The sequence below is a fragment of the Hemibagrus wyckioides genome, linkage group LG06 (assembly GCF_019097595.1).
Source record: "Hemibagrus wyckioides isolate EC202008001 linkage group LG06, SWU_Hwy_1.0, whole genome shotgun sequence".
NCBI classification, from domain to species: Eukaryota; Metazoa; Chordata; class Actinopteri; order Siluriformes; family Bagridae; genus Hemibagrus; species Hemibagrus wyckioides.
The window spans coordinates 45,085,023-45,102,522 of record NC_080715.1 but is presented as its reverse complement, the minus strand read 5'-3'; the positions used below and the strand labels follow the sequence as shown (position 1 = coordinate 45,102,522).

Genomic DNA, 17,500 nt, shown 5'->3' with positions numbered 1-17,500 from the left:
TACTGTTAACTTTAGCTAACACCGCTAGCTAGCCTACTTAGCTGGCTTAGCCTACAGGTTTGGTTAAAAGTCTTTGAAATGTGAAAGGGTTTAACACAAGATTCCGATGATAAGACCTTTATGCAAATTAGCATTGAAATGAACTATGAGATTAGCGTCCCTTCCCTTTCAGAATTTAGCGCTGATTGATGTAGAGTTCTAAAGACACCAGCTTAATGCTAGCTCGCCAAATAGCTAGCAGATGACTAGCTAGCTACAAAATTGGACGTGATAACTCGTTACTTTTTACATTTGCAAATTGCTAATTAACCCAATAACTAGTGAATGATTAGCCAGCTCCAGAATAGCAAAGATAGCTTTAGCATAAACTTGTTAATAAGAACTAGCAGATGAACGGGAACTGAAATGCAAATGACTTTTTGTGGTTAATTCAGATCATATCATATCGAGGGCTGGATTTGGGGTTGATTTTGCTACACAGTGCGCGCACACACACACACACATACACACACACACACACACCAGAGCGACTAGTGAATAATGGCCACGGTTATGAGCAAGGACACACTCGTTTAACGCTCTGCCACTGGGGTCAAGGGCTTTCTGACAGAGATTCATACTCGTCATTAGCGAAAGAAAAACCCGGCGATTCATTTATATGACTGCTCCTCAAAACAGCGCCATAGGCCAAACGTCTCATTTTAAACCACGAAACACACACACACACACACACAGCATTGCACCTTCCTCTGTGTGTACAGCAGTAATGGCTAACGTAGCTCATCGGATTTACAGCATGTTATTATCGACCCTGATACACCGCTCGATTAGTTTATTACAGCAGTAAAAATGTTTTCAGGGCTTTTTATCCCAGGGCTGCTGTGATGCTGGGTGTCCAGTAGGGGGCGCAGAAGGTCTGAGTTACAAAAGAAGTCTTTAAACACACTAAATATTAACCTTTCTCAGTTTCTCGACTGGAGGTGTACATTTAATGTACAGCCAAGTAATGAAAGCATATGGCCACCAGCCTGGCTCTGTGGAGCTGTGAAGAGGCGCTTGCTAATTTGGTTTATCATATTATACCCGAGACCGTTATCTACAGATCTCCAAAGGTAAAGAGTGTGGTGTAAAGTTTTACCCGAGAAATAAGAATACAATTAAAGATGAAATGTTCTCTGTTCAAATCAATGCTCTCTGATGGGAGGAATAAATATGTGTGTCTGTGTGTGTGTGTGTGTGTGTGTGTGTGTGTGTGTGTGTGTGTGTGATGTACATTGTGTTGATCAGAAGGTTCCAGATGCAGCCCTCGAACGGCAGACCAGGTCTCTGCAGGCCACCTGCCATGTCAACTGGGACTCCGCCCACAAACAGCCTCTGAATAATGATTGGCTGATCACTGGATAATGCCTGCTCCAGTCGCTCCTCTTCATCCACCTGCACTGAGAATAAGCTAATACACACACACACACACACACTCTGTCAATGTTCAAACGTTACTGCAATAAGAAGAAAGAAAAGAGAGAGAGTATGAAAGTGAGACAGAAGGAGAGAGAAAAGATTGAAATATGGTACAAATAGAAAAAAAAGCAATTAGGAGAAGGAAAGAAAGAAAGAAAGAAAGAAAGAAAGAAAGAAAGAAAGAAAGAAAGAAAGAAAGAAAGAAAGAAAGAAAGAAAGAAAGAAAGAAAGAAAGAAAGAAAGAAGGATGAAGGGTGAAATACAGAAAATGTGTGAGAGATTTAAAAGTGTGTGTGTGTGTGTGTGTGTATGTGTGTGTGTGAGAGAGAGAGAAAGAGAGAGAGAGAGAGAGAGAGAGAGAGAAGACCCAGCAAGTAGTTAGAAAAAGAGGTGTAGAAAGAAAGAAGATGAAAATAATGATAGAGAGATATAGAGAAGGAGTGAGAGACAGGGAAAGATAAACAGAAGGTGAGTGAATGACTCTCTCACCCTCCTGAGTGGCGGCGGAGGCGCAGTGAGTGCTCCAGTCCGTCGTGTAAGATCCCTCCATCAGGTTTTCTGATGGTCCGGCGAGGGTTTTTACTGCCCGTGAACACCAGCACCTCCAGAGCTCCCTTATTCAACTGTACTGACACATACGGCTACAGACAGACACACAGACAGACACACAGACAGGGTTAACACAGAGACTAAATCTATATAGAACAATGATAAACAATGATAGAATCAGTCAAACAGAGACACAGAGAACCAATCAGACTGTCAGAACGACAGACAGACAGACAGAGAGATAACCAGGCAGGGTGTCAGACAGACAACTATACAGTCAGACAGAGAGATAACCAGGCAGATATAAGACAGCTTGACAAAGAGTCAGACAGACACCCAGCCAGACTGAAAGACTGCCAGACAGAGGGTCAGCCAAAGAGTCAGGCAGACAACCAGTCAGACAGACAGACAGTCGGACAGAGTCAGCCAGTCAGAATCAGATATCTGGCCAGTAAGGCAACAGTCAGCCAGGGTTCAGCAAAGTGCAGCTTACAGAGCTCAACAGACATACCCACAGACACAGGATCTGGATCATTAAGCAGACAGTCCACTAGAACTGGTCCTACATCAATCACTGTTGTAATTAGGAGGCTTAGAGCCTCAAGGACTAGGTCTACAAGAGGCTCAGAGGAACCATGGCTCTGGTCTTGGTGACAAACAGAAGCCCTGTTCCAGATCTGAAAACAGCTAGAATTGGAGGAACACTGCAGCAAATGGCCCATGGCCCCTGCTTGAACATCATCCAACACCACTGGACATCACCAGCCTTTCTGAAGACCCAGTGTCAGGCCTTAGCTCCTGTGGTCCAACACTACAGTGATAGTGCTAAAGCCAGACAGAAGTTTAAGACCTCCTGAGGCTCAATAAAGTGTCTCACGTTGACACCTACAGCATTCCTCTGATGGACAGACTCCTAATTCTTGACAATAATCAAAATGCTACTAGTATTCCTGCTGGAGTTCTGTCCTGATATAGCAGATTCTGGGAGTAATGGGCTTTGCCTTTTGGGCCCTGCAGGTTCCAAGAACTTACTGGACAACCTGAAGCTATGATAGCTAAACGGAGGCCAAGCAATAATAGCTAGTGATGTCTTCCCTTCTTGACATCGGAAAAAGAGGAAAGACAACAAATGTGACACCTTCAACAAAGTGACCTTTATGAACTGACCATCACATTGAGCAACTGTGTTCCACCATCCACCTTCTGTCCACAGCCCTTAATAAATAAAGCACTCCTTTACGGTTTAACTCGATCTCATGGTCATGTCCTGTCTGTCTGACCATCCTGTAACGATCCTGATTTTTATCACCTTCCCAAACCAGAACTTTCACCACAAGTAATCTAAAGCTCTAATCTAACATAACTTACAAAGGAGCATGGTTGACTGACCTGGCTGACCATGAAAGCTCTTAGAAGAGTAGAGTGTGTGTCTTCCAACAGGATTGAGTGCAAACACACACACATACACACACACACACACACTCCTCGAGTAGATCCAGAATTACAGCAGGGTATGCGCAAGCATGGTTTGATTCTCGAAAGCCCTCATGGCAGGAACAAGCGAGAAAGGAAAAAAGGGGAGAAAATAAAAAAGGGAAGCAGGATACAACCCCTGGCCGCATCCACTTCATTTAAGGCCCATAATGATTTTCAAAAAGGGGACGCTCTCGGACGCTGTCCCGCGAGGAGCCGGCGCAAATTGGACCCCATCCATCAATGAGGTGGAGAATAAATCTATTTTTACGAGCCAGGGACGTACTGAGGCAGCGAGGGAGGGAGGGAGGGAGGGAGGAAGAGCAGGTTAAAGCTACGACCTGCACCACGTAATTGATGTGATGCCCTCGAGATAGAGCGAGAGAAACAGAGAGAGAGAGAGAGAGATAAAGAAAGAGAGAGGCATTACAGAAAGAGACGTAGGATGTCATATTTTAATTAAAGCGATCCTTGCGCCGCTGGTCTTGAGAGAGAGTGTGTTTTGTTTTATATCGGCCAGAAGCAATTACACACACACACACACACACACACACACACACACAGGTGAGTCATCAATCTCCTTTATAGCATGTGAGACATAGCGCTAACCCTCTGGCTTCATCACTGTTATGGTGAACTGAGGACTGCAGACACTCATCTTCCTCCTCTCTCCCTCCCTCTTTTACTCTTTCTCTCCATCAATCTTTCTATCTATTTCTCTCAATCCTTGTCTGATTGTGTATTCCTGTCTGTCTCTCTGTCTGCCTGTCTCTCTCTTTCAGTCTTTTTAAGGAGATTTTTTTCTCCTGCTCTTCTCTAGCAATCATCTTCTCCCATCTCACTGATTCTCTTTTTTTATCTTTAAAAGTTTTGCTCTGGTTTCTGAACGCTTTGCTCTCTCTCTCTCTCTCTCTCTCTCTTGCTGTCTCTCTCCTTATTAATCTGTGCATCTGTTTCTGTCTGTTTCTTCTCATCATCTGCACATTAGTCCACTTTTTCTCTCTCACCTCTCCGGTCTGCCTGCGTTTGCGGCCTGGGTTCAGGAAACGGTTCCGGTTCTGGATGTTCTTTGTGCTCTGGACGAGGTGACTCAAAGTGGTCACTCCGCCTCGGCCATACAAGATGATGCCGTTTTCATTCTTGGTGCTGAAGGACAGCGTGATCTCCGAGCCGACATCAAACACCATCGGACTCAACTCCATAAATCCGGGCCTGGGGAAACTGACCGTGTGGACGTTCTGCAGCGTGAGAGAGACAGGGCAATGGGTTACAGAGACAGAAAAAAGACATGCAGAAAGTTTTACAAGAGAAAGAAGAAGGGAGAAACCTCTATGCTGCAGCCCTTGGTTAGTCCAGTGTAGTCTGGGCTGCTCAGGATGTTGTACGGTGTTCTGGAAACTTCAATGTCCTTCATACACCCGGCGTATCTCCTCAGGGTCACCTCGGGCCTGAAACACCACATGCAGAGATACAGAGCTGTTCTATATCTTTCTATTCCTATCTATCTACAGTACTTCCTGTTCCCCTTTTATTCTGGTCACACACCACCAATCTACAGTGACCAGGATAGCCCACATTTTTCAGGGCTCTGTCCTTTCCAGGGATTTTATTTTTTATAACATAACAATAACCACCATACAGTTCAGTGAGCTTACACAGTTTTACATCATACATATTATATACGTCTTCAGATTAAGCCTGATTAATGCAGTGAGAGTTGATAGCGTGTCAATATCAGAGATAGAAGAGTGACTTAGCGCCATACTGAGTATGCCTTAGGAGCAGGTGATAAGCAAGAGTGTGCTGTAAAGTACACGATGATAAGATAATTATTCTAGCATTATATTTGTTATGGCATCTGGCACATGCATCAAAGCAAGTTTTAAACATCGTAAGAGCTTTACCTGGATTTGCTATTGAAAACAAACAAACAAACAAACAAAAAACAATACATATATGTTAGAATACTCAACATGTTATCTTTCCAACGTCAATTCCCAAACACGATGCTGAGTGCTACAGGTGAATTTTCCATTTCTAAACAGTTGAAAGTTCTCCAAAAATATCAGAGCATTCTCTAGTCACTAGAACCTTTAGGTGGTGATCTCGATTAAGGATCGACCCCAGTGTCTGCTCGTCTGCTGAAACAGACTGAACTATCATCCAGTTGCCTCAGGCTTCCACTGGTCCCACAACACCATACATTTACTTCATTTGGCTGAGAGAGAATAAACTGTAGAGCTGAGGTAATGGCCTCGCTCACCGAGCCAAATGTGGCAGTGTGGGTTGCATTAACCACTGAGCTCCTGCTGCCCTGTTAGCTAAAGGTGTTTACCTGTAGTTCCCGATGGTTGGTAAACCACCAAAATAGATCCTCTCATCCTCCTTCAGATTGAGACCCGTTGCTCCTCCCTGAGAATGTATGGAAAGTTTCTCCTCTTCGTTCGAGTCCATGTCCAGGATGATCACAGTGCCTGAGAGGTGAGGGTTAGACGGTAAACCTCATGCAGGTTGTGTGTGTTCATTTTTTTCCCACATCTTTCACAATCAACAGCGTTAGCGGCTAGGGTTAGGGGCTTTGTTTAAATGCCACAACGTGGAACTCTAACCCACCTTAACTGAAGCTACCCTGTACACGCCAAGTTCAAGTTCATCTTTGCAGAGAATACCTCACCTTCATAGAATCAAATTTGACAAGTAACTTTTTTGTTATCTGGACAAGTATCAAGAGGCTTACTCTAAACCCTAACTCTAACCTTAACCTCTAACCCTGACCTTAACCCCTAACTCTTACCCCTAAGGCCAACTCTAACCCTAACACTAAATCTAAATCCTAATCCTAAACCAATAGAAAAGTTTAGCTCTAATAGTAACAGTTACCTTGTTTTTTGGAGCGAGTCATGGTGAGTGACTTCCATCGTCCATCGTTTTGTCGTTTCTGGCTGAGGGCGAAGCCAGTACCAGAACCAAGATCATAGCTGACCTTGACACGACCCTCACTCAGCTCGATACTCATAAAGTCTTTCTGCTCAGAGAGACAGAGTTTGGGGTAGATGTGTGGGGGTTGTGTGTATATTTGTATGTGTGTTAACTGAAGTGTATGTTACCATGTCCTTGGTGGCGAGATACATCATCACAGCGCTGGTGGAGAAAGTGCGGAACTTGAACGTCACTGTGGAACTGTTGGGGTTCCATCTGACTGGACGACTGACTGCAGCGTAACCCTCACCATCAAACTGAACCACAGCTTCAGAGTCAGCAGGTTGAGGACTACACACACACACACACACATCAGTTTCTATAAATTCAGCAGTGTTTAAAACCATAGCCATGAGTGTGTTAGTGTGTATACCTGACCACACATCCTTTACAGTCTCCATCTCTCTCTCTATAGTTCCACAATCCGATTGGTTTACCGTCCAAATACGTCTCTCCCATACAGCCGGAGAATGTGATAGTCTTCACCGCATCTGCTTTCTGCCATTACACACACAAACACACACACACACCAGTCTGGATATGACTTACCTTTCTTTTCCTTACTCCTGACTCCCTTTTCCTGTCATTCATAGCTCTCTCACCTTCTCCCATCTCAGGCTTTCCATTTCTTTTCCCTGTCCCATCCCTTCCCTTCCCTTCCCTCACTTCCCTTCCCCTCTCCTCTCTTCCTATCTCTTTACTTCATTGCCTTCCAACTATTCTTATTCTGTCTCCTCAATACTTTTCATCTTCTTATCTGATCATCCACTTCTTGTCTCCTTCTGTCACCACTTCCTTTTTATTCCCTCCCTTTACATGCCTTCCGTTCCATCCCTTTCCTCCCTTCCCTTCCCTTCCCATCCCATCCCTTCCCTCCCTTCCCTTCCTATCCCTCTCCTCCCTTCCCTTCGATTCGATTCCCTTCCCTTTCCTCCCTTCCCTTCGATTCCCTTCCCTTTCCTCCCTTCCCTTTCCTCCCTTCCCTTCGATTCCCTTCTCTTTCCTCCCTTCCCTTCCCTTCGATTCCCTTCCCTTTCCTCCCTTCCCTTTCCTCCCTTCTCTTTCCTCCCTTCCCTTTCCTCCCTTCCCTTAGATTCCCTTCTCTTTCCTCCCTTCCCTTTGATTCCCTTCCCTTTCCTCCCTTCCCTTCGATTCCCTTCTCTTTCCTCCCTTCCCTTTGATTCCCTTCCCTTTCCTCTCTCCCCTTCGATTCCCTTCCCTTTCCTCTCTTCCCTTTGATTCCCTTCCCTTTCCTCCCTTCCCTTCGATTCCCTTCTCTTTCCTCCCTTCCCTTTGATTCCCTTCCCTTTCCTCCCTTCCCTTCGATTCCCTTCTCTTTCCTCCCTTCCCTTCCCTTTCCTCCCTTCCCTTCGATTCCCTTCCCTTTCCTCTCTTCCCTTTGATTCCCTTCCCTTTCCTCCCTTCCCTTTGATTCCCTTCCCTTTCCTCCCTTCCCTTCGATTCCCTTCTCTTTCCTCCCTTCCCTTTCCTCTCTTCCCTTTGATTCCCTTCCCTTTCCTCCCTTCCCTTCAATTCCCTTCTCTTTCCTCCCTTCCCATCCCTTTCCTCCCTTCCCTTCAATTCCCTTCCCATTCCTCCCTTCCCTTTGATTCCCTTCCCTTCGATTCCCTTCCCTTTCCTCCCTTCTCTTTCCTCCCTTCCCTTTCCTCCCTTCCCTTTGATTCCCTTCTCTTTCCTCTCTCCCCTTCGATTCCCTTCCCTTTCCTCTCTTCCCTTTGATTCCCTTCCCTTTCCTCCCTGCCTTTTGATTACCTTCCCTTTCCTCCCTTCCCTTTCCTCCCTTCCCTTCGATTCCCTTCTCTTTCCTCCCTTCCCTTCCCTTCAATTCCCTTCCCTTCCCTCCCTTCCCTTTGATTCCCTTCCCTTCGATTCCCTTCCCTTTCCTCCCTTCTCTTTCCTCCCTTCCCTTTCCTCCCTTCCCTTCAATTCCCTTCCCTTTCCTCCCTTCTCTTTCCTCCCTTCCCTTGCCTCCCTTCCCTTTCCTCCCTTCCCTTCGATTCCCTTCCCTTCCCTCCCTTCCCTTCGATTCCCTTCCCTTCCCTCCCTTCCCTTCGATTCCCTTCCCTTTCCTCCCTTCCCTTGCCTCCCTTCCCTTTCCTCCCTTCCCTTCAATTCCCTTCCCTTTCCTCCCTTCTCTTTCCTCCCTTCCCTTTCCTCCCTTCCCTTCGATTCCCTTCTCTTTCCTCCCTTCCCTTCGATTCCCTTCTCTTTCCTCCCTTCCCTTTAATTCCCTTCCCTTTCCTCCCTTCCCTTCGATTCCCTTCTCTTTCCTCCCTTCCCTTCGATTCCCTTCTCTTTCCTCCCTTCCCTTTAATTCCCTTCCCTTTCCTCCCTTCCCTTCAATTCCCTTCTCTTTCCTCCCTTCCCTTTGATTCCCTTCCCTTTCCTCCCTTCCCTTCGATTCCCTTCTCTTTCCTCCCTTCCCTTCGATTCCCTTCTCTTTCCTCCCTTCCCTTTAATTCCCTTCCCTTTCCTCCCTTCCCTTCGATTCCCTTCTCTTTCCTCCCTTCCCTTTAATTCCCTTCCCTTTCCTCCCTTCCCTTCGATTCCCTTCCCTTTCCCCCCTTCCCTTTGATTCCCTTCCCTTCCCTTTCCTCCCTTCCCTTCGATTCCCTTCTCTTTCCTCCCTTCCCTTCGATTCCCTTCCCTTTCCTCCCTTCCCTTTCCTCCCTTCCCTTTGATTCCCTTCCCTTTCCTCCCTTCTCTTTCCTCCCTTCCCTTTCCTCCCTTCCCTTCGATTCCCTTCTCTTTCCTCCCTTCTCTTTCCTCCCTTCCCTTTGATTCCCTTCCCTTTCCTCCCTTCTCTTTCCTCTCTTCCCTTTGATTCCCTTCCCTTCGATTCCCTTCTCTTTCCTCCCTTCCCTTCAATTCCCTTCTCTTTCCTCCCTTCCCATCCCTTTCCTCCCTTCCCTTCGATTCCCTTCCCATTCCTCCCTTCCCTTCGATTCCCTTTCCTTTCCTCCCTTCTCTTTCCTCCCTTCCCTTTCCTCCCTTCCCTTCGATTCCCTTCTCTTTCCTCCCTTCCCTTCGATTCCCTTCTCTTTCCTCCCTTCCCTTTAATTCCCTTCCCTTTCCTCCCTTCCCTTCGATTCCCTTCTCTTTCCTCCCTTCCCTTCGATTCCCTTCCCTTTCCTCTCTTCCCTTTGATTCCCTTCCCTTTCCTCCCTTCCCTTTGATTCCCTTCCCTTTCCTCCCTTCTCTTTCCTCCCTTCCCTTGCCTCCCTTCCCTTTCCTCCCTTCCCTTCGATTCCCTTCCCTTCCCTTTCCTCCCTTCCCTTTCCTCCCTTCCCTTGCCTCCCTTCCCTTTCCTCCCTTCCCTTCGATTCCCTTCTCTTTCCTCCCTTCCCTTCCCTTTGATTCCCTTCCCTTTCCTCCCTTCCCTTTGATTCCCTTCCCTTTCCTCCCTTCCCTTTGATTCCCTTCCCTTCCCTTCCCTTCCCTTCCCTTCCCTCTCTTCCCTTCGATTCCCTTCCCTCCCTTCCCTTCCCTTCCCTTTCCTCCCAGTGTGTTAGTGTGCAGTGTATTAGTGTGTTGTGTGTTTGTGTGTAGTGTGTTTGTATGCAGTGTGTTAGTGTGTAGCATGTGCAGTGTGTTAGTGTGTTGTTTGTGTATAGTGTGTTGTGTGTTTGTATGTAGTGTGTTTGTGTGTAGTGTGTTAGTGTGCAGTGTGTTGTGTTTGTATGCAGTGTGTTTGTGTTTAGTGTGTTAGTGTGCAGTGTGTTGTGTTTGTATGCAGTGTGTTTGTGTGTTGTGTGTTTGTGTGCAGTGTGTTGTGTTTGTATGCAGTGTGTTAGTGTGTAGCGTGTGCAGTGTGTTAGTGTGTAGTGTGTTAGTGTGTAGTGTGTTAGTGTGTATTGTGGTGTTAGTGTGTAGTGTGTTAGTGTGTATTGTGGTGTTAGTGTGTAGTGTGTTAGTGTGTATTGTGTTGTTAGTGTGTAGTGTGTTAGTGTGTAGTGTGTTAGTGTGTATTGTGTTGTTAGTGTGTGTTGTGTTGTTAGTGTGTAGTGTGTTAGTGTGTTTGTGTGTAGTGTTAGTGTGTTTGTGTGTAGTGTTGTGTGTTAGTGTGTAGTGTTAGTGTGTACCTTTATACTGCCCAACATTCCTCCTACAAACAGGTAAGCGTTCTGATCCACATCCAGCACCGTGTAGCTCTCAGGTGACTTGGCACTCTGCCAGGTGGGTACGATGCCCGCTTTGGGGCCCTCGAGGGGCCGAACGGAAATACTGCCATTCAGACCCACACTGAAACACACACACACACACACACACATATTAGAACACATCTTTTCTGATGCTTCTTTCTTTCTTTCTTTCTTTCTTTCATCCTTCGAGATTCATTACTGTGACTGTCTATTCTATTTTTCTTTTGTCCCTCCATCACTTTAAGCTTCTGGAAAGCGGTGTGTCCTTCTTACAGAACTTCTAGCTTAAAAACCTGCTTATATATACTGTATGTATGACTTAACATGATAACGTGCGTGCATGCGTGTGTGTGAGAGAGCGTGTGTGTGTGAGAGAGCGTGTGTGTGTGAGAGAGTGCGTGTGTGTGTGTGTACCGTGAGGCTTCGATTCTGTGCCAGTTTCCATCATTAATGGCGAGGTCGGGATACTCCACTCGGCCGACCCCTGACCCGACGTCCCACAGGAAGTTCACCTTACCCTTCCTCATCTCGATCGCCAGGAAATCCACCTACACGCAAACACACAGACACGCGTGTACACTCCAAACCAGTGGCAAAGCAAGACAAGTGTGTGTGTGTGTGTGTGAGTGTGTGTGTACTTGAGACGTCTCATGGGAAATCAGCGTGAAACAGCCTCAGTTTAAACTCCCGGCTAATTGCTGCTGCTGCCTCACTGCCCTGATCACACACCTTCTCGTGGGATGTGTGTGTGTGTGTGTGTGTGTGTGGATTGTATTAGGTCCAAAGAAGCAGTAATAAGCTTTTATTGTTTCCCTCTTAGCCGCAGGTAATGGCTGCTTATCTGTGGATTTGAAGTAATAAACACGATGTGCATTTTAATGTTTCCTCATTAAAGCAGTCGTGAGGAAACACACACTCCTCCTGCTCATGTTCTACTGATAATAAGGTTTCTCCATTTCCAGGAGAGAGAGAGAGAGAGAGAGAGAGAGAGAGAGAGAGAGAAAGACAGAGAGAGAGAGACAGAGAGAGAGAGAGAGAGAGAGAGAGAGAGAGAGAGAAAGACAGAGAGAGAGAGACAGAGAGAGAGAGACAGAGAGAGAGAGAGAGAGAGAGAAAGACAGAGAGAGAGAGAGAGAGACAGAGAGAGAGAGAGAGAGAGAAGGAGAGACAGAGAAAGAGAAAGACAGAGAGAGAAAGAGAGAGAGAGAAAGATAAATGAATATATTTCATTCTTATTAATAATTACTGAACATGAATTGTTACTTTGGTTTTGTACAGAATCTACAAGACTAATGTTCTTTCTTTCTTTCTTTCTGTAAAGATAAAGATAAACAGAAATAGTTGACCACATCATTGAGTAATCTACATCTGATGTGATTGGTTCAGAACTGTTCAGCTGTTTGTTGTGACATCACAACTAAGCTTATACATGGCCCTGCCCCAGAAGCTCATACATGGCCCCGCCCAAGAAGCTTATACATGGCCCCGCCCCAGAAGCTCATACATGGCCCCGCCCCAGAAGCTCATACATGGCCCCGCCCCAGAAGCTCATACATGGCCCTGCCCCAGAAGCTCATACATGGCCCTGCCCCAGAAGCTCATACATGGCCCCGCCCCAGAAGCTCATACATGGCCCCGCCCTAGAAGCTCATACATGGCCCTGCCCCAGAAGCTCATACATGGCCCTGCCCCAGAAGCTCATACATGGCGCCGCCCCAGAAGCTCATACATGGCCCCGCCCCAGAAGCTCATACATGGCCCCGCCCCAGAAGCTCATACATGGCCCCGCCCCAGAAGCTCATACATGGCCCCGCCCCAGAAGCTCATACATGGCCCTGCCCCAGAAGCTCATACATGGCCCTGCCCCAAAAGCTCATACATGGCCCCGCCCCAGAAGCTCATACATGGCCCCACCCCAGAAGCTCATACATGGCCCCACCCAAGAAGCTCATACATGGCCCCGCCCTAGAAGCTCATACATGGCCCCACCCAAGAAGCTCATACATGGCCCCACCCTAGAAGCTTATACATGACCCTGCCCCAGAAGCTCATACATGGCCCCGCCCCAGAAGCTCATACATGGCCCCGCCCCAGAAGTTCATACATGGCCCTGCCCCAGAAGCTTATACATGACCCTGCCCTAGAAGCTCATACATGGCCCCGCCCCAGAAGCTCATACATGGCCCCGCCCCAGAAGCTCATACATGGCCCTTCCCCAGAAGCTCATACATGGCCCCGCCCCAGAAGCTCATACATGGCCCTGCCCCAGAAGCTCATACATGGCCCTGCCCCAGAAGCTCATACATGGCCCTGCCCTAGAAGCTCATACATGGCGCCGCCCCAGAAGCTCATACATGGCCCCGCCCCAGAAGCTCATACATGGCCCCGCCCTAGAAGCTCATACATGGCCCCGCCCCAGAAGCTCATACATGGCCCTGCCCCAAAAGCTCATACATGGCCCCGCCCCAGAAGCTCATACATGGCCCTGCCCTAGAAGCTCATACATGGCCCTGCCCCAGAAGCTCATACATGGCCCCGCCCCAGAAGCTCATACATGGCCCCACCCAAGAACCTCATACATGGCCCCACCCTAGAAGCTTATACATGGCCCCGCCCTAGAAGCTTATACATGGCCCCGCCCTAGAAGCTTATACATGGCCCCGCCCCAGAAGCTCATACATGGCCCTGCCCCAGAATAGAGTCTGTGTCAATATAAAAAGGTGACTTTATCACTGTGTTAACAAATGTAACCATAGACACCTGAATTTACACGAAGAGAATGAACAGGAAATGAAGATGAAAGCACGTGGTGTTCCAGGTGTGTGTTTGTCACGTGAAGCTGGTCCACATGCTTCATTACTCACGAATTTAGCCGAGCCGAGGTAGAAGAGCAGGTTGTCTGCGGCGAGCGTCTTTACGTTCAGGATGATGGTGTTGTAGCGTCCTTTCTTAATGTCCGGCCTGTAGGTGCGGATACAGTCTCCCCTGGACGCCACAGACACTTTGATCTGGAGGTCAAGGGTCAGGAAGTTTGATATATAACACTGATCATATCTGTTTACGCAGCAGCGCTAAATCTAATCCGTTTTTTAAAGACTTTGTATATCTATTTGTTCCTAGCGTAGTGGCTTTTATTGGCCATATTGGTTGCTATAGTAACCATTCAGTCGGATTACACTAGTAGAGTGGGAATTTAATGCGTAGCTATTTATCTTAACATTTTATTTAACAGAAATAATAGCTATTAGTAAATGTTTAAATACAAAACAAGCATTATGCTACGCTGTATAACGTAAGAATAGAAACAAATAAACAAACCAACCAACCAACCAACCAACCAACCCAGGTCATTGAAAGTTTTGTCTGTTTTTCCATAAAGTAACTGCATAAGAAACAAACAATGGAAAACGAATCTAGCTGAATGAGACAAAACACACGGTGGATTTGTGGTCAGTCTCAGAGGAGAGGATCTTAAAACAGATCTGTAACAATATCATTACACACTCGAGTGGGGGGGGGCGGCTCCTGTCAGTCAGCAGTAATATCTGTAGAATGTATTTTTGCTGTTGCTTCCTGCAGTGTTTGTTTTGTTTATTGTGTTATTGCTGATTCTCTGCAGCGTGTACAGCTACATCAGTTGAGCTAGCTAGAGAAGGACCTCTGATTCTGATTCTGCCCTGTGCTGGTACTGCAGCAACATCATGTTTTTTACTGACATGAAGCTGTAAAATAAACTGAATATAAAGTAATATAATATTAACGTCTGCTGTTTCTCATTAAGAATGAATCACTGCTTTAATCAGAGATTATATTAAGAGTTTCCACAACTGTTATTAAAATGTTTTTCTATCTGAGGTGTAAAAGTGGATAAATAGGGATGGATATTTATAAATGGGTAGTCATAGAACATATATATATATATATATATATATATATATATATATATATATATATATATATATATATATATATATAATGTGTGTGTGTGTGTTCAGGACTCACAGAGTTGGCCTGTTTGCGAGCCTGATTAATGAGCTCTTTAATCTGAGAGATGTTTTTCCGCAGGTTGTCCTGCAGCTCTTGAATCGGCTTCAGCTTCTCCAGCAGTCGCTCGGCTTCATCCTCCAGATCCTTCACTTTAGCACCGGCTGCGTGGACTTTAACCACACACACACACACACACACAGGCAGGTAGATACAAACAGTGAGGTGTTAGACAGCATTTAAAACAATCTGAGTGATTTTTTCCACATTAGAGGATAAAGCCAGGACGTATCGGAGTGATACTGCGTTATAGTTGGAGTTTATTCAGCACAAGCTGTTAAAGGAAGAGAGCAGGAGGACAGAAATAGCACTAAACCTGTGTTCAGATATTTACCACACCCTCGACTTTCAGTGTTTAAGATTACACCACTGAGAACAGAAACATCTCAAATACACAAATTATATCTAACCTTTCAGTTCTACACAATGATTTCCAATTATTGTTTTTTCTTTTTAAAATGAATAGAAACCATTTTTTAAGATTGGTTAACTTATTTTGAGATTTTTTTTGTAAAATGTAAAGTAAAATGAATAAATTAATTAATGAATTAATAAAATAATAATTTTCTTAAAATAATAAATTATTTTAATTTTATAAATATAAATGTAAAAAATTTAGATAATTAAAAAATAAAAAAATAAAAAATAAATATAATATTAATTAATATATATTTTAAATAAAATAAGTAAATATGTTATAATACTATAAAAGAAAAATAAAACATTTACCTTCATTTTGGCTTTTTTTTTAATTGTATATTTCTATAGGTACCGATTTTTTTTAAATTATTATTTATATTGTGTAGACTTTAGGTATATTTTTTTCAACTTATTAAGTGAGTAAGTAAGTAATCAAGTTATCTTACTCTACTAGCAAACAATTCTGTTCCTTTCAGGAAAAACTAGTTTTTTTTATTCAGTTAGTTTCAGTATTCAGGTGTCTGTATGAAGTTTAATTTTATTTCAGTTTGGTAATCAGATAGAATTTCATTGGATATCTGATTTTTGAAGGTGTATCTAACATGTCTTAGCTGGTTTAAAGATAGCTGTGTGTAAAGTTCGACTCGTCCCCCACGCTAACCTCGACCCAAGAGCTGATTATTTCAGATGATAGCCGGGTTTAGACCAGGGGGTTGAATAAAGTACAGAGTGAAGTGGATGTTAAAGACAGCACTAGGAAGCAGGGTAAGCGTGTATTCATGATTAGCATAGTTTAAGCTAAAGCGCATGTTAGCCTAGCAGGTTTTGTGACTTTTTTTTAGCTTTGCTGGGGAATAAAATAGAGATGTAGATGTGAGGAAAGAGCAGCTCAGTCAGCCGGAGGGATGTGCATGCGTCGGCGTGGGTGTGGAGGGTGGAACATGCCGCTGAAGCTGTAGATGGAGGTAAAGGAACTGGGATACGTACTTATCGCTGTTGACGTTTGTGATATAAAACGTGGGAGGAGAAAAAGGATAAAAATATGATGGTGAGACACACTGAGACGCTTGTAATCACACAAGATTTAAAGACAGGAAAGCAATTAAGAGAAGTTCTACAGAACATCAGGAAAACTTCAGTTATTCTGAAAGCTGAACTAAATTTGTAAAAAAGCTGGAGTGTAAAATCACTGCTCCAGTCAACACACTCTTCTTTATTAAACACACTAATACAGCACTCAGCGCTTTCTGATCTGTAAACCTGCAAGGTATGAACATTTATCTAAGCCTAAAGTAACAGCTACATGAAAACTCCTACTGTTTTTCTCAGGGTCCTGGATGAGGTTGTTGGCCTTGTTGATGTCGTCCTTCAGCTTGCTGTAGTTCCGATTCAGACCCATCAGGTTCTGGTTCATGTCTTTGAGCCGAGCCAGAACCTCGAGCGCCGTGCCGTTAGCATTACCCGCCTTCTGCTTCGTGGCCTGGAGCTTAGCTGCCGTGTCTGAGAGGAGATAAACCAGGGATTTTACAGGAAGTTTACAGTAAGATTTACTAAAACATAAGAAACAAACATCTGAAGAGATTATAGAAAAAAAATCTTAGAGAAAGAAAGTAAAAGTTTTCCAAACATCAGTTAATTAAGTGAAATTTTACTCAGATCTTAAGGACTATATTCATTTATCCAGAACTTAATATCGCGAGCTTAATAACCTTCAAACTACTTTACAGTAAACTTTACAGTGAATTCAAAATACATAACTATTACAAATGAACTTTACAATAAAATGTAGAATGAAAACTACACAATATTAAAAAGTATGGAGTCCTACAGATCTGTATTTACACTGAATAGTCTACAGTACAGTTTCTCTGGATTTTCTTCATTCAGTGTAAAATTTACTGTAAAATCTTTATGGAAGTCTGTAAACTTCTAACTGTAAATTTGCTCATCTTTGCTATAAATCTGGCTCCATAAATGTTCACAGTACAGCTTGTGGTTGTTTGGAGGTTTTAAAGTTTGTGTACTTTAAAGATTAGATAATAATATCATTTCCCTAAGTAAACTTAACAGAAAAAAAAGCTCTATATCTATATGAAGGTGCCTCAGTCCTATAGATTTAAAAAAGTGTAATCTTTACAGTAAAAGATTCTGAATGTTCGTAATATTCAGACTTTACACACATTTTACACTAAACTTTACACTGAGTTAAGAACATCCAGAGATGCGCTGTAAACTTTACAGTAAACAAATGAGAATAATTATAATGTTGTAAGCTCACAAACTCCAGAAAGCTTTATGGTGAACTTTACAGTTGAAAACGTCAAATGTGGCTTAGACTACTTAATCATGTCTAAAACATTTACAGTAAAACTTTATGCTAGAACTTTTTAAATATTCTACATTTTTCAGAATCA

General features: G+C 44.3%; 1 protein-coding gene across 6 annotated transcripts in view; it reads right to left on the bottom strand.

The window, feature by feature from the left end:
* lama2 (laminin, alpha 2) overlaps positions 1-17,500 on the bottom strand; it is a 230,178-nt gene that overhangs the window by 11,396 nt on the left and 201,282 nt on the right. For 5 of the 6 annotated variants that reach the window (XM_058391553.1, XM_058391554.1, XM_058391555.1 and 2 more), the window contains 13 exons: positions 16,404-16,586; positions 14,625-14,779; positions 13,487-13,630; positions 11,037-11,170; positions 10,563-10,722; positions 6,833-6,957; positions 6,588-6,750; positions 6,361-6,505; positions 5,816-5,954; positions 4,808-4,928; positions 4,488-4,718; positions 1,948-2,099; positions 1,274-1,450 (listed from right to left, as the gene is read on the bottom strand). In XM_058391553.1, coding sequence (XP_058247536.1) covers positions 1,274-1,450; positions 1,948-2,099; positions 4,488-4,718; positions 4,808-4,928; positions 5,816-5,954; positions 6,361-6,505; positions 6,588-6,750; positions 6,833-6,957; positions 10,563-10,722; positions 11,037-11,170; positions 13,487-13,630; positions 14,625-14,779; positions 16,404-16,586 — 2,029 coding nt within the window. Of the gene's footprint in view, positions 1-1,273; positions 1,451-1,947; positions 2,100-4,487; positions 4,719-4,807; positions 4,929-5,004; positions 5,394-5,815; positions 5,955-6,360; positions 6,506-6,587; positions 6,751-6,832; positions 6,958-10,562; positions 10,723-11,036; positions 11,171-13,486; positions 13,631-14,624; positions 14,780-16,403; positions 16,587-17,500 lie in introns of those variants that run through there. The other variant, XM_058391558.1, reaches the window with a different exon arrangement.